The following is a 15,374-nucleotide window of genomic DNA, read 5'->3' on the forward strand; positions in this document are numbered from 1 at the left end:
CACGTATGAAGATTTTGAAACAGCACAAGTATCAGAGCCAACCATTCACTATAGGAATGCGTAAGTACAATGCAGTGGCTGTACGTTAGGAAACACTAATATAATCATCAGAATAACTTACCAGAGGTACCTACTGCGGAAGAAGTAATGTGTCGATCGTTGTTTCTGAACATGGAAAGATGCCTTTTGCAAAGTCTAAGCCTTTACCATTAGTCCTATGATACAAGACAAATTACCCAACTGCTTCTACTTAAGAAACAGACAACTCTTACATCTGCTATTAAGTCTTTATTAGGAAGTAAAGTGCTCAGTATTACACATTAATGAAACTCTTGATTGTTGAGAGACTTGCATATGTAACAACTTCTTAATGATACCAATATAGAGGGGAAGATGATAGGGGAGGGAGAAGGAGGTAATTCTCCGTGACTAAAGAAGAAGAAAAAATACGTAACTTATGAGTAAAGAGAAAGAACTCTGCAAAATTTTACAGGTGAAATGAAAAACAGTATGATAATAAGTATCATAAAGACTTTCTAGTGACCATAATTGATATATGGCACATGGTCAGTACACATGGATGCCACACAATGGCTGCACTTCAAATTGAAGTTTGTTTACATGTAACAACATGGTACACATACATAAATACGTACACTCAATATCCCTGGAATGCAAACTTTAGTACCTAGTAATAAAGAACTTTGTGTAGCATATTCAAAAGAAAGCAAAGATGGAGATGAGCCGTGGGAAATAACTGTTAAAGAAACCCAATCTGTAGCACTTCTGTAGAAGCCAGCTAAAAAAGGCTGGTTTGCTCATGTTCTCTTTGAAGATTTGACTGACATATGCTACCAGTTAAATAAACAACGATGTGAGTTTAAACTACAGTATTAGAAACAGGCCTCGCGGCTATTCCCCAGGTGAGCGTTATTCACCAGCACTGCATCCTCTCTTGCTCTCAAAGGTCAGCTTACTCAGTTTTGAAAAATAAGATTTTCAGTTTTTGTTGAGAAATAGGTTTCTTCCCCATAAATTTGGTGAGGCCCCCTCCTATTGAAAAAAACAAACAAACAAACAAATGCTGCAAACTCAAAAACTTTAGCTTATACCTTCTGATAACGGTTGAACTTCCAGTAACCAAAACTCCTTTTCATTAAATTAAGCTCCACTTGGGTTATAAATTCTAGTTTTGAAACGCAGGGTCAAGGGAATTTGAGTTCTGTGTTCTTAAAGTGGTATAAAACTCAAACCTTAGTTTTATAATATTTTATATGAATTTCAAAAGTCCTTAATATTTTGTGTAAAATGAACATATTTACTCAGTTAAAACGTTCAGTACATCCTAAAAGATTTAGTAAGTTGACCTTCCTAGATTAGTTGCAACATTAAATTCAGTTGCAAAGAAGTTGAGCCACATGGGAAAAGACTATACGGATGAATCTTTATATTAAACTAATTATTAGAAAAAAATCAAATTTAGTGATTTGGCTCCTTCCAATTCTACTGTGTTATGGTCAGAGATGACACTGCAACCCACAATTGGTCTTTAGTGGTTTCATGCAGCTCGTTTCAAATGAGAGTGAAAACAGTGTCAAAATTAAGAGAAATGGTTAGTCCCCCCAGGCATTAGATATGATAAAATAACAAAAAAGCATAGTGTTCAACAACATTTATCGTAACCATTCATACAAATTCTAGCATAATGACTACATACCCATTCTATGGTTTGGGGTTCTTTTCTAGCTCTTTTAGAAAAGTGCACCCCAGGAAGGTAGTTGAAATAAAAGGCTCCTTTCTTAAAAGAAAGCTATGTATTAAGCCCATGAGTGAAGCCTCAGTGGAAAGGAATGCCCCTATTTTCCCTTCACACACTCGGCAAAAATGACAATACTGATTTTTGTGATTGGAAATAAAAAACTCAGAAGCCTTTTCACAGTTCTTTTTTTAGCTTCAAAAGGCCACTTCATTGTCAACTGAGGAGACTCAGTTATGGTACCAAGTGGGCATACCACTCAATATACTTTACAAAGATTTTCTTTTCTGTACTCAATATTTACACCTGGATTTCTTAGATGAGAAAAAGAAAAAACATCTTCTTTGATCCATGGGCAAAGTTTATCTAAAATAAATTAAAGTGCAGAAGAACTAACGATGGGTCACGAAGGCCAGCATCACGTATGGTGGTCAGGGCATATAAATAGTACCTGTCACGCAACTCAGGACAGTCGCCTTCTCACCTACGAAGAACACATACAGTAGCACATGTCCTACACGTGGATATGGGAACTCCCGTTTCCACCTCCACCTTCCATTCCTTCTGCAGACTGGGAGGAAGAAGGGCGGGAGCTCCTGGGGCGAGGCTGACCATTTGGTCCCACCGGTGTGCCTACACCAGGACTTATTTGGGAAGCTGCATCATCGGATTCCCAGCGTTCCAACTCTTCCCGCACCAGTCGTTCCATCTGTTCCCTGTGGATTTCACTGTCACGACCCAGCCTTTCATCCTAATCAAGGAAGGAGAAACCAAGAAGTTGAGGCAGAGTGATGCACCCTCTCGTACTTAGAAGTTGCCTTAGGAAATTTGGGGACCCAATCATCTGTACTTAGGTAAGGCTGGAGCAATAACACCAGCCTTAATGGCGATTCTGAGAAGCAATGGAGTAATTTATAGTAATAAATTTATAGTAATTTATAGTAATAAATTTATAGTAATTTATAGTAATTCTACAGTCCGGTTAAGGCAGTTCGCATCAGTGTGAGGAGTATTAAGAAAGCAGCACCTCTGGGTTATCATTTTATCTGCACTGATCTGCAGGTACGGGTTAAAAACATCCTCTCAGATTAAGGGTTACAAACTATGACCCTGACACTTTATAGCATCAGGGTGTTTCTGTTTCAGACGACCACTGACCTCAGCCACTCCGTCCAGCAGCCTTCCCAGCACCTCCCTTCTCTTCAGTTTGGCCCGCTCCATGATCTCCAGCTTCACTATCACAGCATCAATCTTGGACACAATGCTGCCGATGGAGTGTTCCATTCGGTCCACCCGTCTCACTAGGCTGCAGGAAACGTGGTTGAGAGGGGCAAAGCCACCTTGTGTTGCTGGCTTTTCGGCCCAGTTGGTTTGTCAAATGGAACTGCTAAGATTTTTTTTTTTTTCTTAAACAAGATTATGATCTAAAACACTTTCTAAATAGTCTCAAACTTTAGAGAGAAACTCTTACACACTGCTGGTGGGAACGCTAAATGGCACAACCTTTTTGCAAGTCAACACTGTATCAGAAGTACGCCTATCAGAAAAAGGTATGCCTGTTCTTTCTTTCAGATATTCCATTTTTTGAAAAGTTTTAAAGGACGTAAGTATGTGCGTAATTTTTGGCTACAGGGATATAGGGTTCTGCTTATTAATAGTGGGTCACTGAAAAATGGTTACTTTAAAAATTAATCGACGATTGCTTAAATATACTATTCTTCATCTATACAACAGAATTCTAAGAAGACACCAGAAATTATACTGTGACAATATTTAATGCAGCAGAACGATGTTCACATTCTAATGATGAAATAGAAGGATGTCAGCTATAATGTAAATAAAGAAGTTAGAAAATAGTATGCTCACTTACGATCCTATTATTTTGAATAAACAAAATGCTATATAAATACCTTAAAGACATTTAATAGGAGACAAAACTTCTGGAATGGTGGCATGAGAGCCCTGGAGGCCCTCTCCCCATTGAAACAACCATAACTTGTGAGAATTATTCTTTTTTTTTAATTTCTGGAAATTTTCTTAAGGGCATACAACAAACGAAGAAGCTTTTATTTAAGAAAATCCACTAAAGCAGCTGCACAGCACAGGGGATCTGCTCGGTGCTTTGTGACCACCTAGAGGGGTGGGACAGGGAGGGTGGGAGGGAGACGCAAGAGGGAGGGGATATGGGGATATAGGTATACGTACAGCTGATTCACTTTGTTATACAGCAGAAACTAACACAATACTGTAAAGCAATTATACTCCAATAAAGATGTTAAAAAAAAAAAGAAAATCCACTAAATTTCAGTAAGAATACGAGTGAGTGATACTGGAGCCACAATCTGCCCTCTCTCTTGCTCCCTAGGTCAGTGTGACAGAGCTCCACTGGGGGTGGGTGCGGCAAAGAACACCCCCTCCTATCCCGTCAGCTCCTAGTGGGGGGCTACACTATCTCCCAGGGAGGGGCAGGCTGCCAGCATTTCTCATCCCTATGCCTCCACCTCCAAGTCTACAATGCAGAGGCTCTAATCCAGGCAAGAGTGGATGAGAGGCAGAAGGCTCTTTTCTCCCACTCAGCTTCCAATGGTAGGGCGGATTTTCCATGCTGGGAGAGGTGAGCTGAGAACGCCAAAGGCTGCCATCCCAGCCCAGCGCCTTATTCATGAAGCAGGGGTGTCACTGTGAGAGAGATGGGCCAGCCGCTAGTTCTGGAGCAGTGGCACGGAAGTTTTGCCTAGGGGGAGAATCAGGCCATAGGACAGAGCTCCAAAGCTTCCCCAAGTGAACTTGCTTTAATTTGGAACAAACTGTGGGTAAAGTCAAGCCTAAGAATGCTCTCGAAAACAGGGGAGACCGTAGTGATAAGCAGTTAAGAGGAGGCCGGTCACTTCACGAGATCATCAAGTTAAACTGTTTACCGGCAAGTTTACCAGAAAGAACCAGGGAAAGAGACAGCTAAGAAGACAGCTAAAGACTGGCTTCAAAACCTACCCCTGCAAAGGGACCTGAATTTCACTGCATCACACTGTGAAGAAATCTGTATCCCAAGACATTATTGAAAACAATAGGCCGATCAGCCAACAATTAGCAGAACTGAAGGGGCAGACGTAATATCAACAGAGGCAGAAGGCTTAACAGAGAGAAGAGGAAAAGGGAGAAGACAATGCAAGCCCTGCTAAAACCTCTGTCTTCCCAGGATGACGGTGTGCATGGTCAGGGTGTGACCTCTAAGAAGTGACATCAGCAGCTTCACAATGCGGGGGAAACAGACTTCACTAAAAAACAAACACACAAATGACAACAAAAACAAGCTCCGGGGGGAAGGGGAATTTATACATATATACAATATTATTTAACGTCTCCAGGTTTCAAAAAAAAAAAAAAATTATGAGACACAAAGAAAAAGGAAAATGTGACCCATACACAGGAAAAAAAAAAGCGGGCAATAGAAACTTCCTTTGAGAAGGCCCAGATACAGACGGACTCAGTAGACAAGTCAAAGTAGCTGTTCTAAACTCAGATATTTAGAGAGTGAAATATTCAAAGAGTGAAATGAAATCACGCGTAAAGGAAAATAAAGGGCAGTATGATGGTCCTGCCTCATCAGAATATCAATAAAGGGAGAGAGACTGTTAGAAAGAACCAGACAGAAATGCTGGAGTGAAAAGAGTAAGACATGAAATGAAAAATTCACTAGAGGGTCTCAAGACTACATATGAGGCAGCAGAAGAAAACCCAGCAAACTTGAAGATAGATGGGCAGAAACTATGCAATCTAAAGAAAGAATGGAGAGAAAAAAGGATGAAGAAAAATGAACAGAGCCTAAGAGAAACATGGGATATCATTAAGACCCCAACTACACATAATGGGAGTCCCAGAAGAAAAGGAGGGAGGGAAAGGAGCAGAAAAACATTTGAAGACACAGTGGTTGAAAACTTCCTATATCTGATGAACATATTATGCATCCAAGAAGTTTAATAAACTCCAAGTAGGATAAATGCAAAGAGATCTACACTCAGATATATAGGAAAAATACTGAAAGACAAAGGCGAAGAAAAATATCTTGAAAGCAGCAAGAGAAAAATGACTCGTCACATACAAGGGAACCTCAGTAAGACTAACATCTGTCTTCTCCTTAGAGACAGTGGGGGCTAGAAGGTAATGAAGGTGAAATAAAAATATCCCAGATAAAGAAAAAGTGAGAGAATTCATGCTAGCAGGCCTGCCTTAGAAAAGATACTAAAGGAAGCTCTTGAGGCCAAAAGCAAGTGATTCCAGATAGTCATTAGAATCCACATAAAAAAACAGAGAGCACTGGTAATGGTAATTATTTAACTATAAAGGATAGTATAAATGCATATTTCTTCTTTTTTCTCTTAACTGATTTAAAAAGCAATTGTAGAAGACGATATGTGCATACTTATATTATTGGGTCTATAACATATAAAAATGTAATAGTATATTTGATAATAACAGGACAAATGAGGTAGGTAAGAGCAAAGTTGCATTGGAATACAGAAATGATATCAGATAGTAACTTGAATCCACAGGAACGAACGAAGAGAACCAGGAATGGTAAGTAAGAAGGTTAATACAACAAACTCTATATACTTATCTCTTGTTTCTTGTCTCAGCTCCTTTAAAAGACATAACATTATATAAAGTGATAATTATAAGAATGTAATGTTGGGTTTGTAATACACATAGGTAAATGTGTATAATAATGGCACAAAAAGGGAGCGGAATTGATAGTTATATAGAAATGATATTTCTATATCTCATTGGATTAATTAACTTAGTATAAATATGAAGTAGATTCTGATAAGTTGATTTGTATATGTTAAGTCCTAGAGCAGCCACTAAGAAAATAACTAAAAAATATTGTGAAAAAAATCATTAAAGGAATTAAAATGTTACACCAGAAAATATTCACTTTATGTAAAAGAAAGCAGCAAAGAAGGAAAAGAGGAACAAAAAAGACCTATAGAAAACAAAAAATAAAATGGCAAAACTAAATCCAATTATAGCAATAATAACATTAAATATAAATGGAGTAAACATTCTAATTAAAAGGCAGAGATTGTCAGATTGGATAAAAAGACCAGATCCAACTATATGCTGTGTAAAGGAGACACACTTCAGATTCCAAGATACAAACAGGTTGAAAGTAAAAGGATGGAAAAAGATATATCATGCAAAAAGCAACCATAAGAAAGTTGGAGTTGCTATAGTAATGTCAGATAAAAAAGACTTCAAAACAAAAAAATTTACTAGAGATAAAGTTGGACATATTATAATGACAATAGGGTCAATCAATTAGGAAGATACACCAATTATAAACACGTATGCACCTAACAAGAGAATTCAAAATATACAAAGTAAAACCTCACAGAAATGAAGTCGATAATTTAATAATAAGAGTTGGGGAATTTAATACCCCACTTTCAAAAAGTGGATAAAACTAGGCAGAACAACAAGGAAATAAAAGAACTGAATAACACTAAAAACCAAGTAGACCTAAAAAAACATCTATAGAATATTCCACTCAACAACAATAGAACATACCTCAAACGCACATGGAACATTCTCCAGGATATACCATATGCTAGGCCATAAAAACATAAAAGAATAAACACATGTAAATGGAGACAAAAACACCACAATATTAACTGACATTTTTGGTTGCTGAGAATATGAGAGATTTTAATATTTTCTTTTGTTTTTCTTTATTTGCTAATTTTCCTATAATGAACATATTACTTTTATAAAAAGAAAAAACACCAATAAAAGTTATAAAAAAAGAACTGATGATTAGTAATGGAAAAGACAAATTGAGAGAGGTGGGAAGAACTACTGAGTGTCATTTTGATTCCTGTCAACTCAAATTCTGCCAATTCCTTTATACTTACACTTGAAACTCTTCGTAAGAAACCCCACTGGAGATGCTTCCCCTCCTTCTGGAGCTATGCCCACTGTCTTCATCATCATCCTCCTCAGAGTCATCCAGGCTTCGAGGGAAACTTCGGCTGCTCATGGGGCGTGGTAAAGAGCTGTGATCCAAGTCCAGGTCCTCCTGGAGAACATGGTATCACTGAGTGATGAGCAGGAACCCCCAGACTCCACAGAAGCTTCACTGAGGGCATGGGCAAATGGGAAATGGGTGTGTGCCATTTACCCAGGATTTCTGTGAGGTTAACACCAGACTGTGATTCTCATACTTTTCAATTTTAGATTGGCAAATTTTCAAAACAGATTTTAATGACCAGCAAGAAGCTGCTAACTTTTTGTTTGGACAAGAAAGAACAGTAAAAACAGAGCAAAGCAGAGAAAAGAGTAAATGAAGAAATATATTATCTTTTCATAAAAGTTAACATAGGTAATAGCTACAAAGGAAGGAAGGATACAATCTTAGAATAAGAACTGTATTAAATACAGCCACGTGAAAATATTACTCATTGTCTTCTTGTTCATATTTCACTATGACTGAAGTTTTTCATCTATTGGCACTATTCGGTGGAGCAGCATTTGGAAACCACTGTTCTGTACTGTCTCCTCATAGGAAACTAACTTTTTTGTGTGACATTAATTTGTATTTTCTGTACCTCAATTACCATGATTTTTTGTTTGTTTGTTTAACCATTTATTTATTTATTTAATAAATGTATTTAGTTTCATTTATTTATTTTTGGTTGCATTGGGTCTCTGTTGCTGGGCGCGGGGCTATCTCTAGCTGCAGCAAGGAGGGGCTACTCTCCCTTGTGGTGCCCAGGCTTCTCACTGTGGTGGCTTCTCTTGTTGTGGAGCACGGGCTCTAGGTGCGCAGGCTTCAGTAGTTGTGGCACGCGGGCTCAGTAGTTGTGGTGCACGGGCTCAGTTACTCTGTGGCATGTGGGATCTTCCTGGACCAGGGCTCGAACCCGAGTCCCGTGCACTGGCAGGCGGATTCTTAACCACTATGCCACCAGGGAAGCCCTTAACCATCTATTTTTAAAGTTAAAGCTTTAAATTATGTTTTCTGATTATAAAAGCTCATGTAAGTTTATTTTTAACAGTTTCATTGTAAGTATTCAAATGGAAGGCAGCTGTTAGTTTTATTTTATTATAAATGATAATTTAAAGAACAACTAATTAATTGTATCTCTCCTGAGAAATCTTTTTTTCCCATTCTCATGGACACTGTGAAGTATATAACCACTCAGGTTTCCCCTCAAGTGGCTTTACTAGAAAGCTTAGGGCTAAATTTGTTGCTCAATCTTATTAAGCATATGTATTTTTGTGGAATGCATTTTTTTTTTTAGTTTCATTCACATTCAGTTTTATATCTCAGTTTTGTTTTGCTTCACTCTTCTATTTTTTTACATTTATGCTAACATTGCATTTTAATATATATATTTTTTAAATTTTATTTTCTCTTGGAGTGTAGCCGATTAATGATGTCGTGACAGTTTCAGGTGCACAGCAAAGTGACTCAGCCACACATACACACGCATCCACTCTCCCCCAAACTCCCATCCTTTTTGGAGTAAGCAGGGTACTACTACATCAACTGAGAGAGAGAGAGAGAGAGAGGAAGAAGGAAAAAGAGAAGACACACACACACGCTCTCAGTAATCCACTACTTAGTAAGGTGTTTGAAACATGGTAGGTAAAGAATCAATCATGTGCTCCTAAACTAGACCCACCCTCTCTTTTTCCAGGTCGTCTCTCATCTGCTGGTGCTCACGTTCTGTCAGTTCTTGGTCTCCATCCTGGTCGTACTTTGTGAATATTGCCTCAATCTCTGCATCAGTATGGCCCTTCCTGAAATTAGTGAGAGGTTACAGATGAACTCATTCATGTACATGGTCCAGCCCAAACACAGAGACATCCACATGCAGGAGGAAAGGAGAAACTGCTGAGTCAGGGCCAGTCCTCCTCTTACAATACATTCCAGAAAGACACCCACCTCTGAAAAAGAAGTGTCTTCATGAGCACTTGCGTCAGCCTATCACCAAGGATTTATCTTTACACAAGGACTTTCCCAGGGCCACAGAAATTGTGATTCTTACCCTTTGAGATCTTGTCGAAGTTCATCAAAGTTTAACTTGCCTCCCCCCTGCCGCAGACTCTCTGAAATGTCATCCACGGTATTTTTCTTCAGTTTTAGTTTGACCAAGGCTTTATGGTAGCCCTGTTGGAAAGAAAAGACGTGATTTAGTTTATCCTCCTTTTGCATTTGCTCTGCCTTCCAATTACAGTGGTAACTACTGTAAACCCAGTGGCAAGAACAGTGCCTGATGTAAGTGGGCCACAAAACAAGTATGTGTTGGATGAATGATGGATGCATCCCGAGTTGTCTGTGAAGCTCTTGTGGGAGAGTTATATGGGAAGAGTGAGGGTCTTTCCATAAATCAAGAGCTAGGGGCCTTTTGGTTTGTATTCACGTTTAGGTTAGAGGAATGAAAATCACTGTGTTCCACAGCTGTCTGTCTCAGAATATGTAGGAATGTGCAACAGTTCTTAAGAAACTGTTCTTAAGAAACTGGTAATTTCCTTACATATGTCACGTGTGTGAAAAAATTTTGGTGACTCACTAGCAAACGTAGTAAGGTAGATAGCTAGTGGGAAGCAGCCACACGGCACAGGGATATCGGCTCGGTGCTTTGTGACAGCCTGGAGGGGTGGGATAGGGAGGGTGGGAGGGAGGGAGACGCAAGAGGGAAGACATATGGGAACATATGTATATGTATAACTGATTCACTTTGTTATACAGCAGAAACTAACACACCATTGTAAAGCAATTACACCCCAATAAAGACGTTAAAAAAAAAAAAATTTCGGTGACATGGAGATGAGGATCTTTCACGCATACATGGCAGGCAGACCTTGCTATGCACGGCAGCACGGGGCTGTGCAAACCACCGTGCAACGTGTGAAGCGATGCAAACGATCAATAGGAAAAATTATGATTGTTCTGTAACCTTTAAAACTTCTGTCAAAATGTTAAAACGTTAAAAACTCCCTTGGTGTTGGTTATAAATTTTACGGAAATTTAAAAAATAGTAAAATGAATATTTTAGTACGTTGACATTTTAATCAGTAGAAACATCGAAAATTAAAGTTTTACTTGTTTGTTAAAAAACTTATCCAGAGCAGTGTGAACAGTGCTTGCATTCTTCTTGTTGTTGTGTAACTTACAATATAGAGTGAGCATCTTTTCTACGTCTTGATGAGTTATCATAATCCTTTCTTAACCTGTATCAGCTTCCAACATTTTATCCCTTGCACTTTCAAAGTTGTGAAATATCTCCAAGAGCTCCTTTAATGTGAAGTTTGTTGCCAGTGTGATTTCCTCTGAGACACCTTTATCCTACTCATCACAGTCACTTTCCTCATTTATGCTGATAAATTTGCCTTCACTGAGTTCTTCTGGCTGCCGTCTAGCTCTCGAATGGTGGCAGTGTGAACGCTCCCCTGGCCAGCTACGTATTTCTTCTGTAAATCCATTACGTTTGTTTTTAATTTCACTTCCAGTGTTATCATTCCTTGTTTCTTTCCTATACTTTCTTCTTTGCTGGCCTATTCTCTATTTTAGTTATGCATCTTTGTAAAATGTCACATGGTTTATCGCTGGGAGATAAGGGCACAACTACAAGTTTTGTACGTAAACTGAATAGCAGATGCTCAGTGACCATCCTTGACTTTGAAAGAAGGGACGTTATTAGTGAAGTTCGTCCTTCGTGCTATTACTCACAGCTAATATACTGTAATAACTGAAATTTGAACTACGTTGAGAGGCTCGAATTACTTAACTGAAATCACTGATACCGTGCACGTCAGAACCGAAGTACAAAGTGAGGACTGCTTGTGTTACCCCGGGGATTTGCTAGCATGTAATCGACTATTATGCAAAGTTCAGGGTAACACAAACGTTAGGTCCTGTCCAAGGGACTTTGTTTTACACAGCGGAAGTTCTCTCACAGACAACATTGTCCTGTGGTTTGAACCAAACGGAAAAATATTATGCTTAAGGAGCCACTGTGCGTTCGCTGAATGGTGACAGGGAACAAGCTGTGTACTTCAGATGCAGTTACTTGTTGTTGTTTAAGTTTTATATTTTAAATCAAGCATAGAAGTCACATTAAGAAGAACAAAGCTGCCCAGCTTTCCTGCCCCGCCCTTCCATTAACAAGTAAACACTTCCTGAGAAGGTGCGTAAGTGAAAGTTCTCAGGCCCTTAGGTCGCGGCCTTGATCCAAGGACTTTTTCCTTTGACTATTTTAACACTTCCCTGGAAGGTCAGGGTAAAGAGTGAACAACAGAATATTTGCCTCTAAAACGTCTTTCCCTTTTTTTTTTTTTTAATCGTAATTAAGATAGACGAAGGGAAAATGTCTTTATATAATCTTCCCTTCCCGTTTATTCTGAACTCTGGATCTGAAAGTGAGAGCCGACTAGAGGAGATACCAAAATAAATAGGGGATGAACCCAGGAGCTCAGCTCTTAAGAGGCAAAAGAGATTATTGAGAATTTAATTCTAGGGCACTAAAGGATTCCCAGAATTTAAGTTCAAGCTAGCATTATATCCATCTCTATCTCCGGCATAGAGAACATTTAAATTATTCCTGGAACATAGCAATCTACTCTTTAAGTGGTGTCAATGGATCAATGTTGATTTGGCAATCTGGCTGAAACAATGTTCGTTTTATATAGAAAATAAAACGATTCTGAGAATTAGGGCTTGTCATACCTTTCTGACAAGATCCGAGAGTTCCATTTCAGCTTTCTGCTGGGCCAAATCAGATTTAACTTCAGAGTAAGTATCATTGATGATGGCCAAAAACATATTCTGTTTGTAAATCAAAGGAAGGTAGAGATTAAAGAAGAAACCTAGATATATTTTGTTAACATCAATCTAAAATTTGACATGTCTTTTTTTTTTTTTTTTTAACAATTTAGGTATTTTATGAAGTCATCAATTAATAGTTTGCTACCAAATTCTTTGGGAAAATTAGTTTTTCCATTGTCATGGCAAGGGAAAATGCAATATATATTCTTACTTACAAAACCATACATTGATATATTTTGCAAAAAGAGACAATAATGAAATAGAACAAAATATTAATGTATTTACCTATGAATGGTGGGATTATTTCATTATTTTTGATTATCTATGTTCTCTACATTTTTTCATCTGACATAAATTATTAGAGGTGTAGAACTCTAAAGAACTCCTCAAATTTCAACAGTCAATACAGACAAGTGGAATTCTATGCTTATTCCAAATATTGTTATAATAGTTGAGATTCCAGAACACATTTTAAGGAGATAAAAAGACCTCTGCAAACAGAAACATGGTAGGCCTAGTAGAAAGAGAGTCAAGAAAAGCTTAATGCTAAAGACAGACTTTGGAGTCGAGCAAACTTGGGTTTCTGTCTTGGCGCTGCTACTCCTAATTTGAAAATTTGTTTGTTTTTACATTTATAAAATGGGAGAAATAGTAGTACGTCCCCTACAGATTTGTTGTAAGGATTAATGAGTTCATCTACGTAAAGTGCTTAGGACAGGGCCTAATGGATGGCAAGTGCTACATAATTTATAGCTATTATTATTATTCAGTGGTGGTTAGTTCATTTTCCTGACTTGTCCCTTCCCCACTATAATGGGTTGTATTTCTAACACCTATTTCCAACGGGTTTCTCAAAGCATCACACCTACCGATCAGGCCCTTCTTTAACATGCCCTTCCATTGTTTTTCCTTTTTAGCATGTAACTATGGTTTGTGACTGTACAGTTGTGTACTACGTCTGTTCTCCCCACAAGTCTGTGGAATCTTCATGAGGGGAGGGTTGGTATCTATTTTCCTTACCACTTGCATCCCCAGTACCCAGCACATTGCCTGGAATATAGTGGCTCAGTAAATATTTATTGAATGACTGATGAATGAACAAATGAGAGCTCTAGTATTTTAATGAGCTACTAAATCTCTAAGAATTAAGGAGGAATGCCGTTTAAGATTCTGTAGCAGAAATGAGAACAGAATATAAAACACACGTAAGTTCCTGGCTTAATGCTTGATTCTAAGGGTGGACAGTTGCAGTCAGTGGACCATGTCCCACCTTCGCCCATCCAACACAGGCATCTAATGTTCCATTTCTGTTTCCAAATGATGGTTAGCTAATGGCTGCAAGTGTCTTAGTTGAAATGGATTAAAGTGTGTGTCCTCTGAAGAGATTTCAAAAAATGGAAAGTGACTGAGAACGGCTCTCGAAGGTGTGGGGAGAGGAAGTTCACCTCGTCTCCATCCTGTCTCACAAGCTTCACTTAATTGTGGGATGGACTTTGCAACAGGAGGTCTTTCCCTGTTGATGGCAGGGCTTTTGCCTCCTGACTCAGCTGAGCCTCCGCATGCCACTGTGGCTTTTTAAGTGGCGGCAATACGTTAACACCCGCAGTCATCTCAGAACAGTGGCCAGCCCCGCACTTGGCTTGCCATTAAAAAAAAAAAAAAATCCGTATTGACAGTAGCTTCCTCTCTCTCTGGAGGGTACAGGGAGAACAGTTCCTTTTTGTTCAGTGGTACAAATAAATATTTCAGTATAAACACAAAAACTAAGAGCTTTTCACGTTCTAGTGATTGATCTGATAAAATAACTGAATAACGTAGGTGCACTGCCTACTAGAGGACAATATTCAAACAAGCCCACACTGGAGCATTTCCAATTGCCACCATCACGTCCCTCACTTGGCAGACTGACGTACAAAGAACACTTAGGTGGCCTGAGATTTTTATTCTCTTAGTAGACATTCAGGGATTCAGCTGCTCCAGAATTCAAAGTACTACCAATGTTAGAGAGTAACAAAGGCTTACTCTTCCCTCTTTTTTTTTCTTTAATATATAACAGGAAAGAGAAACTTTTTTTTTTTTTTTTTTTTGCGGTAAGCGGGCCTCTCACTGCTGTGGCCTCTCCCGTTGCGGAGCACAGGCTCTGGACGCGCAGGCTCAGTGGCCATGGCTCACGAGCCCAGCCACTCTGCAGCATGTGGGACCTTCCCGGACCGGGGCACGAACCCGCGTCCCCTGCATCGGCAGGCGGACTCTCAACCACTGCGCCACCAGGGAAGCCCTAAAACTAATAATGATACATGCATATAGCAAGATATAAATGGATTTTCATGCTATTCCTGATTCTTTGAGTACCATTAAAGTACATCTAATTCTCAATCAGTAAATACATATACTTAAGCACTAAATACCTGGACGAACTCTGGAGCTCTTACAACTGAATTAATGAACTTTATACAAAGGATCTTTAGAAAATCCATTAAAAATGGAAACAATGTTTTTTTTCTTCAAATGGTTAAGATTTTATTTTCTTAAGGAAAATCTTAAGTGTTAGTGTTTAAATGAAAAATACCCATGCCTAGGTTAAGCTCACTTAGTTTAATACTTTCTTAGTGGAGTGGACAAACAAATGTATAAATGTTAACATGAAGAAAAAAGTGCCTTTTAAAAAATCTTAATTAATTTAAGGCCAAAATGTTAAAAATATGCATCTGTACCAAATCAAAAGAATAAAAGGATTATTTGTGAAAATAATACTTAAAGCCATTTCCATTCATTGTGAGATTTAGTTTT

General features: G+C 38.5%; 1 protein-coding gene across 3 annotated transcripts in view; it reads right to left on the reverse strand.

Annotated features, from left to right (window-relative positions):
• Positions 1-268: 268 nt before the first annotated feature.
• Positions 269-15,374, reverse strand: part of PKD2 (polycystin 2, transient receptor potential cation channel) — a 49,119-nt gene continuing 34,013 nt past the window's right edge. For 2 of the 3 annotated variants that reach the window (XM_032632229.1, XM_032632230.1), the window contains exons 10-15: positions 12,486-12,584; positions 9,805-9,926; positions 9,439-9,556; positions 7,666-7,829; positions 2,915-3,062; positions 269-2,507 (exon numbers count right to left, since the gene is read on the reverse strand). In XM_032632229.1, the coding sequence (XP_032488120.1) occupies positions 2,271-2,507; positions 2,915-3,062; positions 7,666-7,829; positions 9,439-9,556; positions 9,805-9,926; positions 12,486-12,584 (888 nt within the window). In that variant the 3' untranslated portion in view covers positions 269-2,270. Of the gene's footprint in view, positions 2,508-2,914; positions 3,063-7,321; positions 7,362-7,665; positions 7,830-9,438; positions 9,557-9,804; positions 9,927-12,485; positions 12,585-15,374 lie in introns of all 3 variants that reach the window. The other variant, XR_004349945.1, reaches the window with a different exon arrangement.

This window comes from Phocoena sinus, chromosome 5 (assembly GCF_008692025.1).
Source record: "Phocoena sinus isolate mPhoSin1 chromosome 5, mPhoSin1.pri, whole genome shotgun sequence".
In the NCBI taxonomy this organism is placed as follows: domain Eukaryota; kingdom Metazoa; phylum Chordata; class Mammalia; order Artiodactyla; family Phocoenidae; genus Phocoena; species Phocoena sinus.